The sequence below is a fragment of the Typopeltis vanoorti genome, chromosome 21 (assembly GCF_054136105.1).
Source record: "Typopeltis vanoorti isolate ZY-2024b chromosome 21, IOZ_Tvanoo_1.0, whole genome shotgun sequence".
Classification (NCBI taxonomy): domain Eukaryota; kingdom Metazoa; phylum Arthropoda; class Arachnida; order Uropygi; family Thelyphonidae; genus Typopeltis; species Typopeltis vanoorti.
Window position 1 is genome coordinate 37887177 of NC_143569.1, and position 17350 is coordinate 37904526.

General features: G+C 37.3%; 1 protein-coding gene across 1 annotated transcript in view; it reads right to left on the reverse strand.

The window, feature by feature from the left end:
- LOC150094747 (uncharacterized) overlaps window positions 1-17350 on the reverse strand; it is a 437902-nt gene that overhangs the window by 233903 nt on the left and 186649 nt on the right. Inside the window, exon 10 of the mRNA XM_090410976.1 lies at window positions 1734-1942. Coding sequence (XP_090267102.1) covers window positions 1734-1942 — 209 coding nt within the window. The remainder of the gene's footprint in view (window positions 1-1733; window positions 1943-17350) is intronic.

Genomic DNA, 17350 nt, shown 5'->3' on the forward strand with positions numbered 1-17350 from the left:
AAGTCTAAGTGACCCGTAAAGTAGTACACGTCTAGGCAACTCATGGAAAAGGGGGGGGGGAATAAGCTCTGATCACTATTCTTAATGTTTACCCTTAATGCAAAGCCCATCTCTTTGAGGAGATGTATGATGCTATGCATTAAAGGCAAGGGGCCACTACCCAGACCGGTTTCGACCTTTATTGAGGTCTCATCAGTGGGAGCCAGGCTTAGAAATACCAAGGTTAAGTAATACAGAGCCTATAAGTATTTTACCAAAACAAGTTACCATAAGGTGCTTTGACCTTATTAAATAAAAATCTCAGGATGAGAGATAGATGTAGAAAGTTTTTTTTTTTTTTTTTTTTTTTTTTTTTAACCTTGGTATTTCTAAGCTTGGCTCCCACTGATGAGACCTCAATAAAGGTCGAAACTGGTCTAGGTAGAGGTCCCTTGCCTTTAATGCAAAGCATCATACATCTCCTCAAGGAGATGGGCTTTGCATTAAGGGTAAATATTAAGAATAGTGATCAGAACTTATTCTCCCCTTTACCATGAGTTGCCTAGACTTGTACTACTTTACGGGTTACTTAGACTTGCATTATGTGCAGATGCAAACTTGACTTAGCTGTCTGTTTGCTTACTTGGGAAATGGAGTAAAAACCAGGTTTAAAATAGCTTGGCATCTTTAACACACACACACACACACACACACACACACACACACACACACACACACACACACACACACACACACACACGAGATCATTGTAAGAGACTGTGTAGCTCAGTGGATGTGGCATTTGCACACCATGGCGCTTAACTGCACGAAGGAAGACTTCGTGTTTTCGAATCTAGTCGGCGACTAGAAGAAATTTCCTAAGCATTTTTTCGACCGGTTCCCAAGTAAGTCAATCTATGGCACGGACAAGCAGGTTTTTTCTCCTGGAAACTCTGGTTTTTCGTCCCGTAAATTCAAGAAAATTGACCGTAGAATCCACATTATTTCAGACATTAAATACGGGTGTTAGGGACCACGAGATGGCAGCACTTGTTGAGCCGTCTCTCTTCACTGCGTGCTGCTTAATTAGTGATAGCCTTGGGCCAGCTATCTCTGATGGGGTACCAGTGGAGATTGAACTGCCCACTCAGTCTCCAAAAAGTTGGATAGGGCTAAAAACAGCCTCGCCTACTCCCTATATATATGGGAATAAAAACGGCGTTAGCTGATTTTTTTTTTTTTTTTTTTTTTTATGAGATCATTGTATTCTAGTATTAATAATTTTCTTACTATAATAATTACTTCCAAGCATTTAAAATAAAGTTACATGTTATGAATCTGAATCAGTAACTATAGACTAAACTATGTAATCATCACTGATCTTTGGATGGGGGAGAAGAGAGAAAGGGATATAGAGAATCAGATATGGTATGTATTTATTATCAGTATTATTTTTAAATTAATTTCACTTATTAAGAGGTCATAGAAAATTTAGCACATTAGTAGAAATTAAAAAAGAGAAAAATACTTTTATAACAACTGCAAGTTTTAGCCATTCAGAACAACTACATGGGGAAAGCAATTCTTCAGAAAAAGAATAATAAAAAAGGGCAAGCTAGTTCAGTGTGCCTTTATAAAACTATCAAAAACTAACATGAGGAAAAATGTGTGCTTATCAGTATTTGAGATGTAAGGTGACTAATAAATCCTTATTTTTTAGTAAAAAAAAATGCCCATAAAAAATTAAATGTTACCTCGAAGGAGATAATTGTATTTGTCTAGCATCAATTTCATCCCGGCCTCTTCCTGGTCTCTCTCTCTCTTTTACCTTCTTTCTGTCATGTTCCTTGTCTCTGTCTTTACTTCTGTCACCTCGTTGTTGTGTACTTTGTTGAGATAAATGACTATCTTGCCTACCTCGAGATGTAACAACTCTGCCGGGTCCAAGTAATGATGGTTTCTTCTACATTAAAAACAAAACAAAACAAAACAAATAAGTTGTTTATTTTTTTAAATATACATAAACTATCATATGAGAATCGCATAGGAATTATTAAGTTCTGCTGGGAATATGTCCATGAGAAGTGCACAGAAATTCAATGGACAGCAAATAATTTTTCCAAGAAAGAGAACATAATAATTTACATAACATCTGAATCTCTAGTATATGTCAATTTTAGAATAGTCAGCAATCGTGTATATTTAAGTTTAGTGATGATTGAAGTTAATTTTTTTTTTTTTAAACAGAACGAAGAATAGCACTAAGAATGAAAAAAATTCTTGACATCATTATTATTACTATTAAGAGAGACCTGCAGGGAGTCAGAGACTCATAGAGGGAGGCTGCATACTACACACACCAGCTATCATACTTATTATTGAATTCATTCACACTGCTTGCACTCACAACATCCAATGGCAATCCATTCCAATCACACACCACCCTCTGAGAGAAAAATCTAGCCCTCACACCCTTTTTGGAGGCTATTATAACTGTTATAAAGGCAATACAAAAGAATTTTATAATTATGCCTCAAGCAAAAGAATGAATGAATGCGAAAGAATAACTATTGGGTGCAGATGGTACTCGAGTGTCGGAAGCTAATGAGATTGTTCAATTAATGAGTACTTACTTTGCTAAGATATATCAACTGGATGCATGTAATGATGCAAAGTGCTACTGCAACATCGGTTGAAGATTTAGAGGTTCATGAAAATGAAGGTGAAGAGCTGTTGCATAACTTAGATAAGAATTTGTCTATAGAGACAGATGGAATATCAGCCAGTTTGCTAATGGAATGTTCAACAAAATTGGCTAGGCCTTTCACATGCTTGTATAACTTGAGTCTCAGCTAAGGAATGATACCACAGGAATGAATGATAGTTCCATTGTACAAGGGTGGTGCAAAAACTTATACCAATTTATTAGTATATCGGTTTTGGTAGTGAAGATTTTAGAAAAGTTGGTAGTAACTCACATACAGAAATGGGTAGACAAACAAGCTATACTCTGCAAGGAGCAGCATGGGTTTACTAAAGGAAGGTTGTGTGTTAGCAATTTGCTCATATTTATAATGTTATGGTCAAGTTGGATAAAGGGAATGGACACACTATGATAATGTTGGATTTTTCTACGGCATTTGATAGGACCAACCTTTGCCAGCAAAGATTGGTCAATTGGTAGAGCCTCTGCTACTAATGACTCATGCAAAAAGTTAAGCAAGTTTGAGCGTGGTTAGTAGATGAAAGGAGTTCAATTGTTCGATGCAGTTGGCACACTCTCCCTCGATTAGTCTTTGGACTCCCTGGAGGTGTCACATAATAATAATAATAATAATAATAATAATACCACATGAAAGGCTGTTGCATAAACTGGAGAATATGGGATTAAAATATAAACTCTTGACTTGGATCAGAGGACAGTTGAAAGACAGATATCAAAAAGTGGTATACAGTGGGTGTGAATCTGCCAGATTTAAAGTGACCAGTGGTGTACTTCAGGGTTCAGTCCTTGGGCCATTATTGTTCAATATATACATTAATGACATCAGTTGTTTGCCGATGATGTGAAGATAGGCAGGGCAATCAAGGATGCTACTCACTTACAAAATGATTTGAATAGGCTGGAAATTTGGGCAAACGAAAATGGCTGTCAGTGATGTTAGTAAGTGTAAAGTTATGCACTTTGGTGTGATTAGATTTCCAGTGGCATATTATATTAGCGGGGTTATGCTACAAACAACTGAGGAGACAAGGGATCTCGGAATATTGGGGATAGGAATTTGAAGTTCAAAGGTCACATAACAAAAGTTGAAAATACAACTCAGAGGATAACTGCGATGTTGAAGCAAACCTTGACATGTAAGGATAAGAAAGTCATTTTGCCGCTTTATAAGGGTTTGATAAGACCCCACCTGGATTACTGTGTGCAGATAGTCTCCTGAATTCCAAGGGGAGAAAGAAGTTGTGGAAAGGATGCAAAAGAAGAGTTACAAAGATTATATCCGGATTACAGACTCTGGTTAACAGGAGAAAGAGGGGGTGATATGATAGAGGTCTATAAACTTTTGAATGGGTGTTATAGGATTTCAACTGATGAAATTTTTCATTATATGGAAGGTGGGGAGAGCACATAGGAGCATTCATGGAAGTTAAGCTTGTTCACAGTCAAGAAAGGGATAACAGCTAGGTTTTTCTCTCAAAGAGCAGTGATGAGTGGAATAGTTTGCCTTTGGGGGGGGGGGGGGGGGAGAGGATAGTGAGTGCATCTAGTGAGAAGGGAAGGTATGACAGCTGGTCCGGATGATTTATAGCATCCCTCGATGAGTCCTTGACTCCCTGGAGAATAATAATATTTTCCTTGTTACATAATACACACACACACATATATATAAATCCAGGGGCGCATGTGCGCTACACTGAAGGAATGGGCTTGCTCACTGCTGTCCGGAAGGACTGCGTAACTCCATCAACCTCCTTCGTGATGGGGATAGGGGCTTGTAATTGTTCCTCTTGAATGAGGAATTCCCAGTAAGCACGAGTCATAAGCTCGTGTTGATTACGTCCCTGCCGTTTGTAAACACCGCCTGTTGCTACTACCGATTGAATGATTTAGTGAGGTCTTTGGACTGGCACACAGAGTGGTCATCGTGTTGCACTGGAGTGCCGGAAAGATGATCAAACTTGATCATTTAGAGCAGTGGGTCTTAACCTTTTTAGTGATCGGCACCCCCTTCAATCTAAAAATAAGTTCTCACCCCCCCCTTGAAAAATGTGTTTCTATTTCTTTATTTAGGAAATTACATCTATTGCAAGATAATTTATTTATTGAAAAATAAACATATACATTAAAAAAAAAAAAATCAGCTAATGCCTTTTTATTCCCGTATACGGGAGTAGGCGAGGCCATTTAGCCCTATCTAACTTTTGGAGACTGAGTGGGCAGTTCAATCTCCACTGGTACCAATCAGAGATAGATGGCCCAAGGCTATCACTAATTAAGCGGTACACAGTGAAGAGAGACGGCTCAAATGTGCCGCCATCTCGTGGTCCCTAACACAATATATGTAATGTCTGAAAATAATGTGGGTTCTACGGTGGATTTTCTTGAGTTTACGGGACGAAAAATCCGAGTTTCCGGGAGGAAAAACCTGCTTGCCCGTGCCAGAGATTGACTAACTCGGGAACCAGTCGAAAAAAGGCTTAGAAAAATTTCCTCTAGTCGCCGACTAGACTCGAAACCAAGTCTTCCTTCGTGCGGCCAAGTGCCGTGGTGTGCAAACGCCACATCCACTGAGCTACACAGGCTCTAAACACATACATTTACATACAAAACAATATCTCAATTTTTAATGGCTATGTTGTTGTTGTTTATTCATAATAATACTTTTGAAGCGAGGCTCCTTTTTTGAAAGAGCCACATGCAAGTCATCACTTGCATTTAAGCGATTTCTGGCTTTTGTTTTTATGTGCAAAATAAAAACACATATGTGTTTTTATTTTGCACATAAAATATTATATTATATTATATAATATAATCTTTTGATGAAAATGATATTTACATGATGAAACATGATGAAAATCCCATTTCACACAGGTAGGTGGTGGCAAATGGTAAAAGTGTCTGCAATGCTGCTTTTACCAGCTGTGGATAAGGTTCTAACTGCGTACACCAGAACTGTTTTAAGTCCAGTTTTTCAAATTCAATTTGAATACGTGCATTGGCTCGTATTTCAATAAGATCATATTTTATTAAATAGCTGTCGTCCATCAAATCTGGGTCAAAATTTAGAAACTTCTCTTGCACCCCCAGGGGTGCACACACCCCAGCTTAAGAACCACTAATTTAGAGGAAGTAAAAGTCGTAACAAGGTTTCCGTAGGTGAACCTGCGGATGGATCATTAACAATGTTGTTGCCGCGACGCGGTAGTGTTTCTCCCGATGGAATGTCGGTTCTAATGCTTTCTTGCTGTGGGGACAGCTGTATACAGAGACGCCCGTCACAAGCTGGTGGGCAAGCTCTAGAATGCTTTTTTTTTTTATATTCGCAGGACGAAGTCACCTTACTCTTATGAGGAGATGCTGGTTGTGCACTCGAAATGTACCACCTCGGACTTTTTTTGACAATCGTCTGCAGGTGAGGAGGAAAAATGGCCAACTTGGTTGGCCAAATGGATAGCATATCCGTTCTCCAGCCAAAAGGCTGCGGGTTTGAATCCTGCCATGGTCATGGACGTTTGTAATTGTCTGTGTGAAATACCAGTGGTGATCGGCGGCGGCAGTGGCGTTGGTGTAGTTACGGTCAGTTGGTGACTGAATAGTGGAGATGAAGTTGTAGAGCAAGTATCCTCCCTCGATGAGTCCTTGGACTCTCTAAAGGTGTCAAATAATAATAATAATAACAATATATATATATATATATATATATATGAGGTTAATCTGAAAAGTTCTCGGCCTCAACCATAGATGGTAGCACTATCGACAAGATTTTTTTTTCCTAAGTTGGTACAACTGTTATGAGCATCCATGTGAAATTGCAAGTCATTCTATCAAGCAGTTTTTTTATACAGCTGTCTGAAGCAAAAGTGTTGTCCGTATCTGTTGAAATGGTTAAAATTAAGTATCACGTGGTTATAAAATTCTTTGTAAAAGAAGGTTGAACGCCAAAAGAAATTAATTTGAGGTTCATAAAAGTTTATGGGCACTCTTCTCCTTTGTTTTCAACAATTAAGAAATGGGCTGCCAAGTTTAAACATGGCCGTACCAGCCTTGAAGATGATCCACCTTAAGGACGTCCAAAAAGTGCAACAAGACCAGAAATCATTCATCAAGTGCACGATATGGTATTGGATGACCGGCAAGTCAAAGTGAGTGAAATTGCTGAGACTACAGGCATTTCAAAAGAACGTGTAAAATATATTTTGCATGAAGAATTGCAAATGAAAAAGCTTTGTGCAAGATGGGTGCCACGCTTGCTCACAGCAGATCAAAAATGCACTTGCATGAAAATCTCTGAACAGTGTGTTTGGTTTGGAGCGTTTTAACAAGAATAAAACTGATTTTGTGTGTTGATTTATAACTATGGATGAGACTTGGATTCACCATTACACACCAGAATCCAAACAGCAGTCAAAACAGCGGACAGAAGCTGGTTGTTCAGCGACAAAGAAGACAAAGTCCGTTCCATCAGCAGGAAAGGTCATGGCATCAGTGTTTTGGGATGCTAAAGGCATTTTGTTTATTAATTATGAAAAGGGTAAAACGATAACTGGGGAATATTATTCCAATCTTTTAACCAGACTAGACGAAAAAATACATCATGACAATTCACCTGCCCACAAAGGTGTTTTGGCAATTGAAAAATTAAGGGATCTGCACTCTAAATTGTTGGAAAATCCACCCCATTCCCCAGATTTGGTTCCCTCTGACTTCTATCTCTTCCCAAAACTAAAACTCTTTCTTGATGGTCAGCATTTTTCTTCGAATCAAGAGGTGATTGCAGCTGTAGAGGGGGTATTTTGCAGATCTTACAGAGAACCACTACAGCAACAGAATAATGGTGCTGGAGCATCACTAGAATAAATGTAATAATAGTCTTAAGGGAGATTATGTTGAAAAATAAAAATAATTTTGAAATTATAAATTCGTTATTTCATTGTTAGGCCGATAACTTTTCAGACCACTCTCGTATATAAGGATTCATCATGCTTCCATATATTAGCTCTATTTCCATAAAACTACTTAAGGAATATAAAATCAAAGTAGTACTTACCCGCTTTATCAAGATGAGATCACTACTCCAGTCCATAAACCTCAACATAGCCCATTTCAATATCTAGGTGTTTATTGGCTATGGTGCGATTGCTAGTCATCTTACTATAGACAGACAAAAAAAATCAATTGAACGTACTGAAGCCTCAGCTTGTCATCGCATGTGCTCTCTTCATCTAACCCACAAGATTCTTCGCAAATGAGACATCATGTTTTAAAGGATGAAATCAGAACTATTACACTGTTGCTACGATACAGCGGAGAGAAAAATCGGGGAGTCTTTGTAAATGGTATTAGCTCCTAAACATCTAAATATTAATGCAAGTATTAACTTGTCCGAGTTCATCCTAGCTTTCATTAGACAAACGCATTCATGTGAACGCGTTCAGAACGTCATACAATAAACATGTATGACGTTCTGAACAATTCGAAATATTTTAAAATAACATCAGTCTATTCTATAACTGTATAACAGTTGTCACATTTGTTAGTCCTTACTGTTTTGTCTACTAGTCTGCATGTTTATACCTGAAGAAATCTTGTGCAATTAGGATGAAACGTCATGTTGTCAATTAAAATAAATGTCATTATCTTATTCCGGTGTTCTTCTGCCTTAACTCTTAGTCACATATGAACTGGCAAAGTCTACATACTTATATAGCATAGCTTTTCTGGGTATTTTAATCACATCTTCCTACCAGCACACACTGTTTTGCAGTTTACAGAAAATCACTCACAGGGGAAGATAATATCTCAAACATTTATTTATTTTAGTTAACAGAGCTATCAAGCTCTGCTCTAATCAGGCTTCTCTTACAGATGAACTTAACAACCATATTCATCACACACCTTGTATTGCAACCTTTGATTTGTGTGTGGATCTAATAAAAAAAGGAAATAAAATTAAAATCTGACAGTTTTAAGTATTTTGCTAATGCTATTAGAATTGCAGCTGTAAGATTTTTTATTACCTCTACCATCAACCATAGCCCTCTCATTATACAGATATCCTCAACATACAGATTTCAAGAAACATACAAGTTACTCGGACCTACAACTTTGTCTTATTGTGGATAAATTGAAAGATCTGCCAGGTCTAGCCAACAATCCTAAGAACCTCCAATTCATCTACCTCTATTACCATATCAGTGTCTATCACATGCTTTACTTGTTGATGTTGACTTAAAAATGAGAATTTCCTAAACTTTTGAAGGAGAGGTACAATGAATGATTCTGATTCAGGTTACACCATAAAAGGGCTTTGCAACTTTCTCTGAAAAGGTGTTCACATTTAAAACTGCTTCTATATAGAAGATGAGCTTAATCCCACCAGATACTGTGTTTAGTGTCAATACTATGCTGTGCCACAACAGACTTTTGAGGTTTCCCATATTCAATGTAATACTGATGCTGAAATAGAGAGCCAAAACGCTTCACTTCGGCATTGCAAAATTATTCAAATTAAGTGGATATTGAATCGAACATTATTTCAAAAGCTATTCGGTTTTGAAATAATGTTGGATTCAATATCCACTTAATTTGAATAATTTTGCATTGCCGAAGTGAAGCCTTTTGGCTCTCTATTTCAGTAATTATTGGTGCCTTTTGTGATGTGACACCTCTAAGCAATTCGTATAGTAAAGTATAACTTCTGCATCACTACAACCTGAGTATTTACATTTTGGGTATGCCTACTCACTGATGAGACCTCAACAAAGGTTGAAACTGGTCTGGGTAGTGATCCCCCCATAATGTATAACATCATACACCTCCTAGGAGATATGTTTTACATTATGCAAAATACTAAGGACAGTGATCAGAGCTTATCCCACCTTTACTATGAATTGCCCCTGTCATGAAAGGTTTGCTTATGCTTGAATCTGCCGAAACTTTTATAGTTCCTATCTATATTTGGCATGAAACTCTTGCAGTTTCTCTATTCAGCTTTGAAATAATGTTCGATTCAGTATCCACTTAATTTGAATAGTAATAATGATGTTTATTCACCCCCCCCCCCACACACACAGAATAATTTGTCTGCCCGAAGTATGTCAGATTACATTCACAATGGATCTGGTACATCAGCTAATGATACAGGAGACAGTTTGTCTTTTGTAGATGGTAAGAGATAAGAAATTTTGCTGATAAAAAGCATGTTTGAATAAGGTGATACCTCTTCACAATTCTACCAATAAATTCAGAGATACCAGAAATATAAGGTTTTGGAATCCTGCAGTCTGTTGAAGAATCCTTAGGTGATGGAACAAAGGAGTCAATTATCTGCTGGATTTGATGAGGGTTGTAACCATTTAATTCCATTAGAGTTTTGGTAGTGAGAAGTTTGAAGGAGACTACATCTATTCTATATATATAAAAAGATAAGCCAAAATTTGAAATGTTTTTATGTCATGTGTTTCATCGCTTCATTGTTATTATATATACTGGGGGGTGGAGATCCCCCCAGTATATATAATAACAAGGCAGCAGGAGTAGCTGATATTCGACCAGAAATGCTGAAGTATGGAGGTATCAAAGTCTTACAGAGATTGCAATGCATAGATCAAAGGCCTGGACAGAGGGACGAATTCCCGATGATTAGAGTAGAGCTCATAGTACCAATACATAAAAAAGGGAAATAAAACTGAATGTGAGAATTACATAGATATTTCCCTACTGAGTGTTCCTGGGAAGATTTATGCACGTATACTTGAAGAATGGTTGAGAAGAATTGTGGAAGAAAAGCTTGGTGTTCAGGCCAAATAGAGGCTGTAAGTATCAGATCTTCATTTTACGACAAATTGTTAAGAAATTATGGGAATATAACAAAGATCTGTATTTAAGTTTTGTAGATTTTGAAAAGGCATATGACAAGGTGCCAAGAGAGACGCTATTCAGTACACTACAGTTATATGGTGTCAATGGGGCATTATATCAAGCAATACTTAGTCTTGATTTGAGTTGTAAGGCAGCAGTTAGAATTGAAGTACAGGAAGATGGTTTAATGTTAAATCTGGTTTGAGACAAGGATGTACATTATCCCCTCTGTTATTCATTATCTATATGGATCACATTATGAAGGAAAGTGGTATTAAACCTGATATCAAAATTGGAGATGTTAATGTCAGCTCTTTGCTTTATGCAGATGATGTCATAAATAAATAAATAAATCCACTTCTAAATAAATTTGCTACAAGTCTGTAAGATACCCTGGCTAAATTGAGTAGCTGTTGTAATAGATATTGTATGAAGGTCAGCAATAACAAGACAAAGACAATGAAAATAGGCAGAATCATTGAAAATGTCAACTGTGTTGTGAATGGAGAACCTGTGGAACAGGTAAAACATTTCAGTTACTTAGGCACGATTTTTACTCAAGATGGTAAACTAAATATAGAAATAGACAACAGAATCAACAAAGCTGGTATGGTGGGAAGTCGATTGAATAAATTCATATGGAATAAGAGAGAAATTAGTCGGAACACGAAATTAGCTGTATACAAGACAGTGTTCAAACCAGTTTTAATTTATGGATCTGAGAGCTGGGTCAGAAGTAAAACACTTGACCAAAGACTAAAGACCGCAGATATGAGAGTCCTGAGAAAGATTAGAGGCATGAACAGATGGCATCAATGGCAATATCATATTAAAAACGAGGATATTAGGAATGAAATTGGCATTGTCGGCATCCAGGAATGTGTTAGCAGAGCTAATCTCAGGTGGTATGGTCACTTAAACAGAATGGTGGAGATTAGCAAAAGAAGTGTTCTCTGCTTGGTTGGCAGGAAAACGACCTAGAGGAAGACCAAGATATAGGTTGATTAATACGGTAAAAAGTGCCTTAGACGATAGAAATATAAGATCTGATAATGTTGGAATCTTGACAAGTAACAGACTGATTTGATGGAAAATTGTAGATAGGAAGTTAGTAATGATGTAAATTTTTCATGTAGTACTATTATATTCCTGTACACCCCCCTCTTGAGGGTGCATGGCAGGAATTTGACGATGATGATGATATATAAACATTGGCTATAGCAAAAATAGCATCAATAAAGTTCTTCATTAAAACTACACCTACAAATGCAAATTACAGTAAACCATATCTATCCCATACATTAAAGAATTATCAAATCAACACAGAATTCTACACTATTACAAACCTTAATGCTACATTTAAGTCATCTATGAAATTAAAAAAATGTATTCAACTTCTCCAAGGAACTCCACCCCACCCTGTGGGGTTTACCGAATCATTGCTGGACACACAATTCCAATCCATAAAAAAGAATACAAATGTTACATTAAATTTAACAATTTTCATAAAGCCGGCCTCTCAGATCATGCTCTTAACACCCTACACCAAACTGATTGGAAAGATAACTGTTATATACATCATACATACCTCATATGAATGTAAATTTAAGGAAGCCTGTGAAATTTTTATCAGCCATCCTAATCCAAACATTAATGATGGCATAAAAATCCCAAGAATATGGACGGCTTACATTCAGCCCACATAACCTCTTTCAAGTTCTCCAGAAAACCCTCACTTTAGAACTCTAAGCAAAAATATCAGTTCTTAATGGCCAACTTAAATTCTGTTTTTGTTCTAATTTCTCTGTGGGTAATCCGCTTAATTTATCTCTTAGTGATTTTTTACAAAGAACAGGACTCCAAATTTGATGTAGTGAAGATGTTTTACTTTTCCACTAGAGGTCAGGCTGGTTGTGGGCAATAAATGCTAGTGTGCATTTATTGCCCATAGCTATCAGAGTGGTATTCAGTGATCTGATAACTTTGAATTGACTTTGTAATTTTTTTAAAGTTATAGTGCCCATAATGGCTGCCCCTGATAGCAAGAAGTGACGACAGTATTCGCAAGAGTATTTAATATTTATTATTATTTAGGCCTCCAGGAAGTCAAAAGACTCATCGTGGGAGGTACCTCCTAGGAAACGCAGAGTCTATCATACCACTACTTAAACTCATTGACTGTTCTCGCTCTCTCACCACTCTATCAGGCAATACATTCCACGGTTCAACCACCCTCCATGCAAAGAAACCACTCCTCACCCTCTTGCTCACAGTTCCTTTTGTAACTTCCAGGGATGGCCCCTTGTCATCACTGCCTCCTGCTGTTCAACCAAGATAAAGAACTCCTCAGTGTCAACCCTGTAACCACCTTTCAACAGCTTAAAAGTCTGAATCATATCACCTCTCCTTCTATTCACCAAACTCTGCAGTCCACATTCCCTCAGCTGATCCTCATAACTAACATTGTACAGTCCCAACACCATCTTTGTTATCCACCTTTGTACCCTTTCCACAGTTAATTTATCCCCTCCAAATCTGAGACCAATAGTCTATGTGTGGTCTGATCAGGATCTTATACAACAGAATGATAACTCTTTTATCTCTGCAGGTCAGCGTCCTTCTCGATTATTGCAGCAATACTCTGTGTTACCTTCACCACCTTTGCAATATATCCCCTGAATTTTAGGTTTCTATCAATCATCAATCCCAGATCTCTTGTCCCCCCCCCTTCCTCCAATAGAGTATGCAGCCTCCCATCGACGTGTCCCAAACCTCAAGAACTTACATTTTGCTTCATTAAACCGACACCCCCATTCATTTGCACATCTGTCTAGCTTATTCAAATCCTCTTGCAGGACTACCACATCTGCACTATTACTAATAACCCTTCCCAGTTTCACATCATTCTGTAAGCAACTGTATATCCCCCCTACAATCCACTGACAATATCATTGATATAAAGGTTAAACAATATAGGTCCCAGTATTGAGCTGTGTGGGACCCCACTTGTAACCCTCTGCCTCCTTGAAACTGCCCCACCATACACAACTCTCTGATACCTATCAGACAGCCAATCCTGAATCCAGTTGACCAACCTGACATCCAAATCCATGTGCTGCAACTTAAATATCAGCTTATCATGTGGCACCCTGTCAAATGCTTTTGCTAAATCCAAGAAAATGGCAGTATATGCCTTTCCCCTCATCTTACTTTATTATAAAAGGCTAGCATATTACTAAAACAAGAGCGCCCCTTCACAAATCCATGTTGACTCTCACAGATAACATTACCCTCATATGTCCAATGTTATATATGGTCCCTAATTAATTTCTCCAAGATCTTAACAACTACTGATGACACACAAACTGGCCTATAATTACACACTTCTAGTCTGCTACCACCCTTATGCAATGGCACTATCTTACCTTCCTTCCATTCCCTGGGCACCTTTCCTGTAGCCAGACTTTCATTGAAAAAACAGGTCAAAGGAGCTGTCAGTTTTTTAGCACATTCTCTCAAAACTCGTGGTGAAATACCATCCAGTCCCACAGCTTTACTGACATCCAACCTACTCAGTATTTGGAACATGCTCTCCTCCTGCACCTCTAAACCTTGAACCTTCCCTATCCCACTAGTATTAAAATTTACTCTTCCAGGATGAAACACACCAATAAAGTGTGTTCACTGAACAATTCCACTATGTCCTCTGCATCAGTCACTCTATTCCCATTTTTATCCCACAATGTCATTCTTCCACAATCATTTCTCCTCCTACTAGCCACACAGCAAAAAAATTTCCTAGGATTTTCTTTGGATCTTAGGGCCAATCTCTTCTCATATTCCAGTTTCACCTTCCTTACCATACTAGTTCACTCTCCTGGCCTGTGTCTTATATTCTTCATGCATCTGCTCTTCACCTGTCTCCTTATATCTCTTCCATAGCCTTTTTCATATGTAGTTCCTGTTTAATATTGTTTGTCATCCACTTTACACCAAATTGTATCCTCTTCTTCACTTGTGGAATACAGCTTACTACTGCTGCTAACAAATATTCCTTCACAATTTCCCAAGCACTAATGATATCCCGGCCTTCCAATTCCTTCCTCCACGAAACTTCCCCATGTTGATGTCTAAGACTATTATCATCACCCGCCTTATAATTCCACATATGTTTCCATCTCTTTGATACTCCTGTAAAGTCAAAACCACATGGTCACTCTCTCTCTCTCCAACTGGTGGGAGAGATGTCATTTCAGTTATTATCAACTCTTCTGATGCTATGATCATATCTAAAACTCTTGAACCTCTTGTTCCCTCTATTACATTTGACATTCAATTACCTAAGACATTTGTCCCTCAAGAATTCTAGAAATTCCATTCCCTTATTTCTACATGCATCTTCGTTTCCCCAATTTATACTGCTGTAGTTAAAATCTCCTATAACAATCATTCTTCTTGCACTTGCCAAGCTCAACTGTCTAAACATCTATTGGTCCCCACTTTCTGTGCTCCTTGGTTTGTAGCAACTCCCCACTAAATATCCCGTCTTGCCCATCTCTACCTCACCTCACACCATATGCTTTCAAAATCATTAGTGTCACTGCCTTCCAAAGCCTCCACTCTTAGAAGACATAAGTCATCACTTATCATAAGCAGTACTCCACCACCACGCTTTCCCTTCCTATCCTGCAGAAAAATGCTGTACCCTGCTACTTCTATTCCTGTTATTATAGCCTCTTCTGTCAACCACGTCTCAGTGATCCCATTAATGAAGTAAAAGGGTGAAGGAATTATTATTTTTAAATTGAGAAATTTATTATTGATAAATTTATTCATTATTTATTCATTATTGATGAGGGATCAAGGATTCCATGAAGGAGTCAGCAGTCTAAAAAGCTTGCTGAACCTGCTCTAGATGATGATCTCAATATGAAAGTTCAGGTGATTATTTTGGTTTATATTAAAATGAAGTTTTAAGTATAACATGGTAGTTGTTTCCATAATTTTGTTAAAAAATGAATGCTGATCACCATGTAATTATTAGAGAAATGGAATACAGAAAGTTCAAAATATATCACTGATATTTCTCACTACTGATGTAAGCTATACTGTAGCCATCTCCCCCCCCCCCCATCCGCAGGAGATACATTCCAAGACAATCCTGTGGATGACTGAAACTACGGATAGTACCAAACCATATGTATACTATGTTTTTTCCTATACATACATACGTACCTAAGATAGTTTAACTTATAAATTAGGCACAGTAAGAGATTAAAAATGATAACTAATAATAAAATAGAACAATTATAACAATATATTGTAATTAAATGGGGAGGAAACAATATAATTCACCATGTCACAAACTACTAAATCTATGCCTAGAAGAGGGGAAGATACCAAAAAAAACTGGAAAAATGCTAATCCGACACCATTATTTAAAAAAAAGGGGACAAAGAAGAAGTAAAGCACTATAGACCAAGTATTCTCTCCTATCATCAGTGTCACTGTACTGTACAAAATTCTCACAAAAGTAATAACAAACAGATTAACTCCTCTTCTAGACTCAAATCAACCAGTAGAACAAGTAGGACTCAGTAAAGGCTTTAACACAATTGATCATATTCATGCAGTAAAACATATAATAGAAAAAGCAGAAGAAAACCAATTGCCTGTCTCTTTAGCTTTTATTGATTATGAAAAAAAGCATATGATCCCATCAAAACTAATACAATAATCAAAGCACTCCAGAATCAGGGAGTTCCTGGAGAATATATGGACCTCCTCCAGGAAATATACTACACTGCAACAAGTAGCAATAAAATATCAATTGAAAAAGGTGTCTGACAAGGAGACTCTCTATTACCCAAAACCTTTACAGCAGTCCTTCAAGAAATATTTAATAATATAGACTGGACAAACCTTGGCAAAAAAATTAATAACAGAAACTTAACGCACCTACAATATGCATGATATATAAAGGTCTGCAAACACTCTGGAAGACCTTAATATAATGGTAGAAGACCTTTATCATGAAAGCAGAAATGTTGGTCTAAAAATAAACAGAAAAAAAACTAAAATCATGTTTAATCATTTTGTAATACCAAAAAACATAAGAGAAAACAATTTCTTGGAAAGAGTCTCTTCATATACATATTTAGGTCATCTCATTGATCTAAACTGTGGACTCCAAAAAGAAATAAATAAGAGAGTTCAACTTGCCTAGGGTGCATTCAGAAAACTGAAAAGCATTTTTCAAAACAATGATGTCCCACTATGTTTAAAAAGGAAGACATTTAACCAGTGTATACTTCCAGTCATCACATGTAGTTGTGAAACTTGGTCGCTAATAAAAGCACTGGCAAATAAACTAACAACAACTCAAAGAAAAATGGAGAGGTTGATGCTATACATTACATTAAAAGATAAGAAGCGAAACATATGGATAAGAAGTCAGATTTGCATCATTGACATCATTCTTCAAGCAACTAAAATGGAAATGGGCTGGACATCTATTAAGAAGAGAAGATGAGCCACCATACTAACAAACTGGATTCCAAAGGAAGGGAAACGAGATCGAGGATGTCTTAAAAGAAGGTGGAGTGATGAACTGTCAAATTTTGTTGGGAAAATTTGGTCAACCATTGTCAAGAACAGAGAAAGGTGGAAAGAACTGGGGGACGCTTTCATCCAGCAGTGGACAGAAAATGGCTGAAAAGAAGCAGAAGAATGTAATAAAAGTTACCTGAATGTGAATGGAATCTTAGCAACTTCATATGTTGTTTT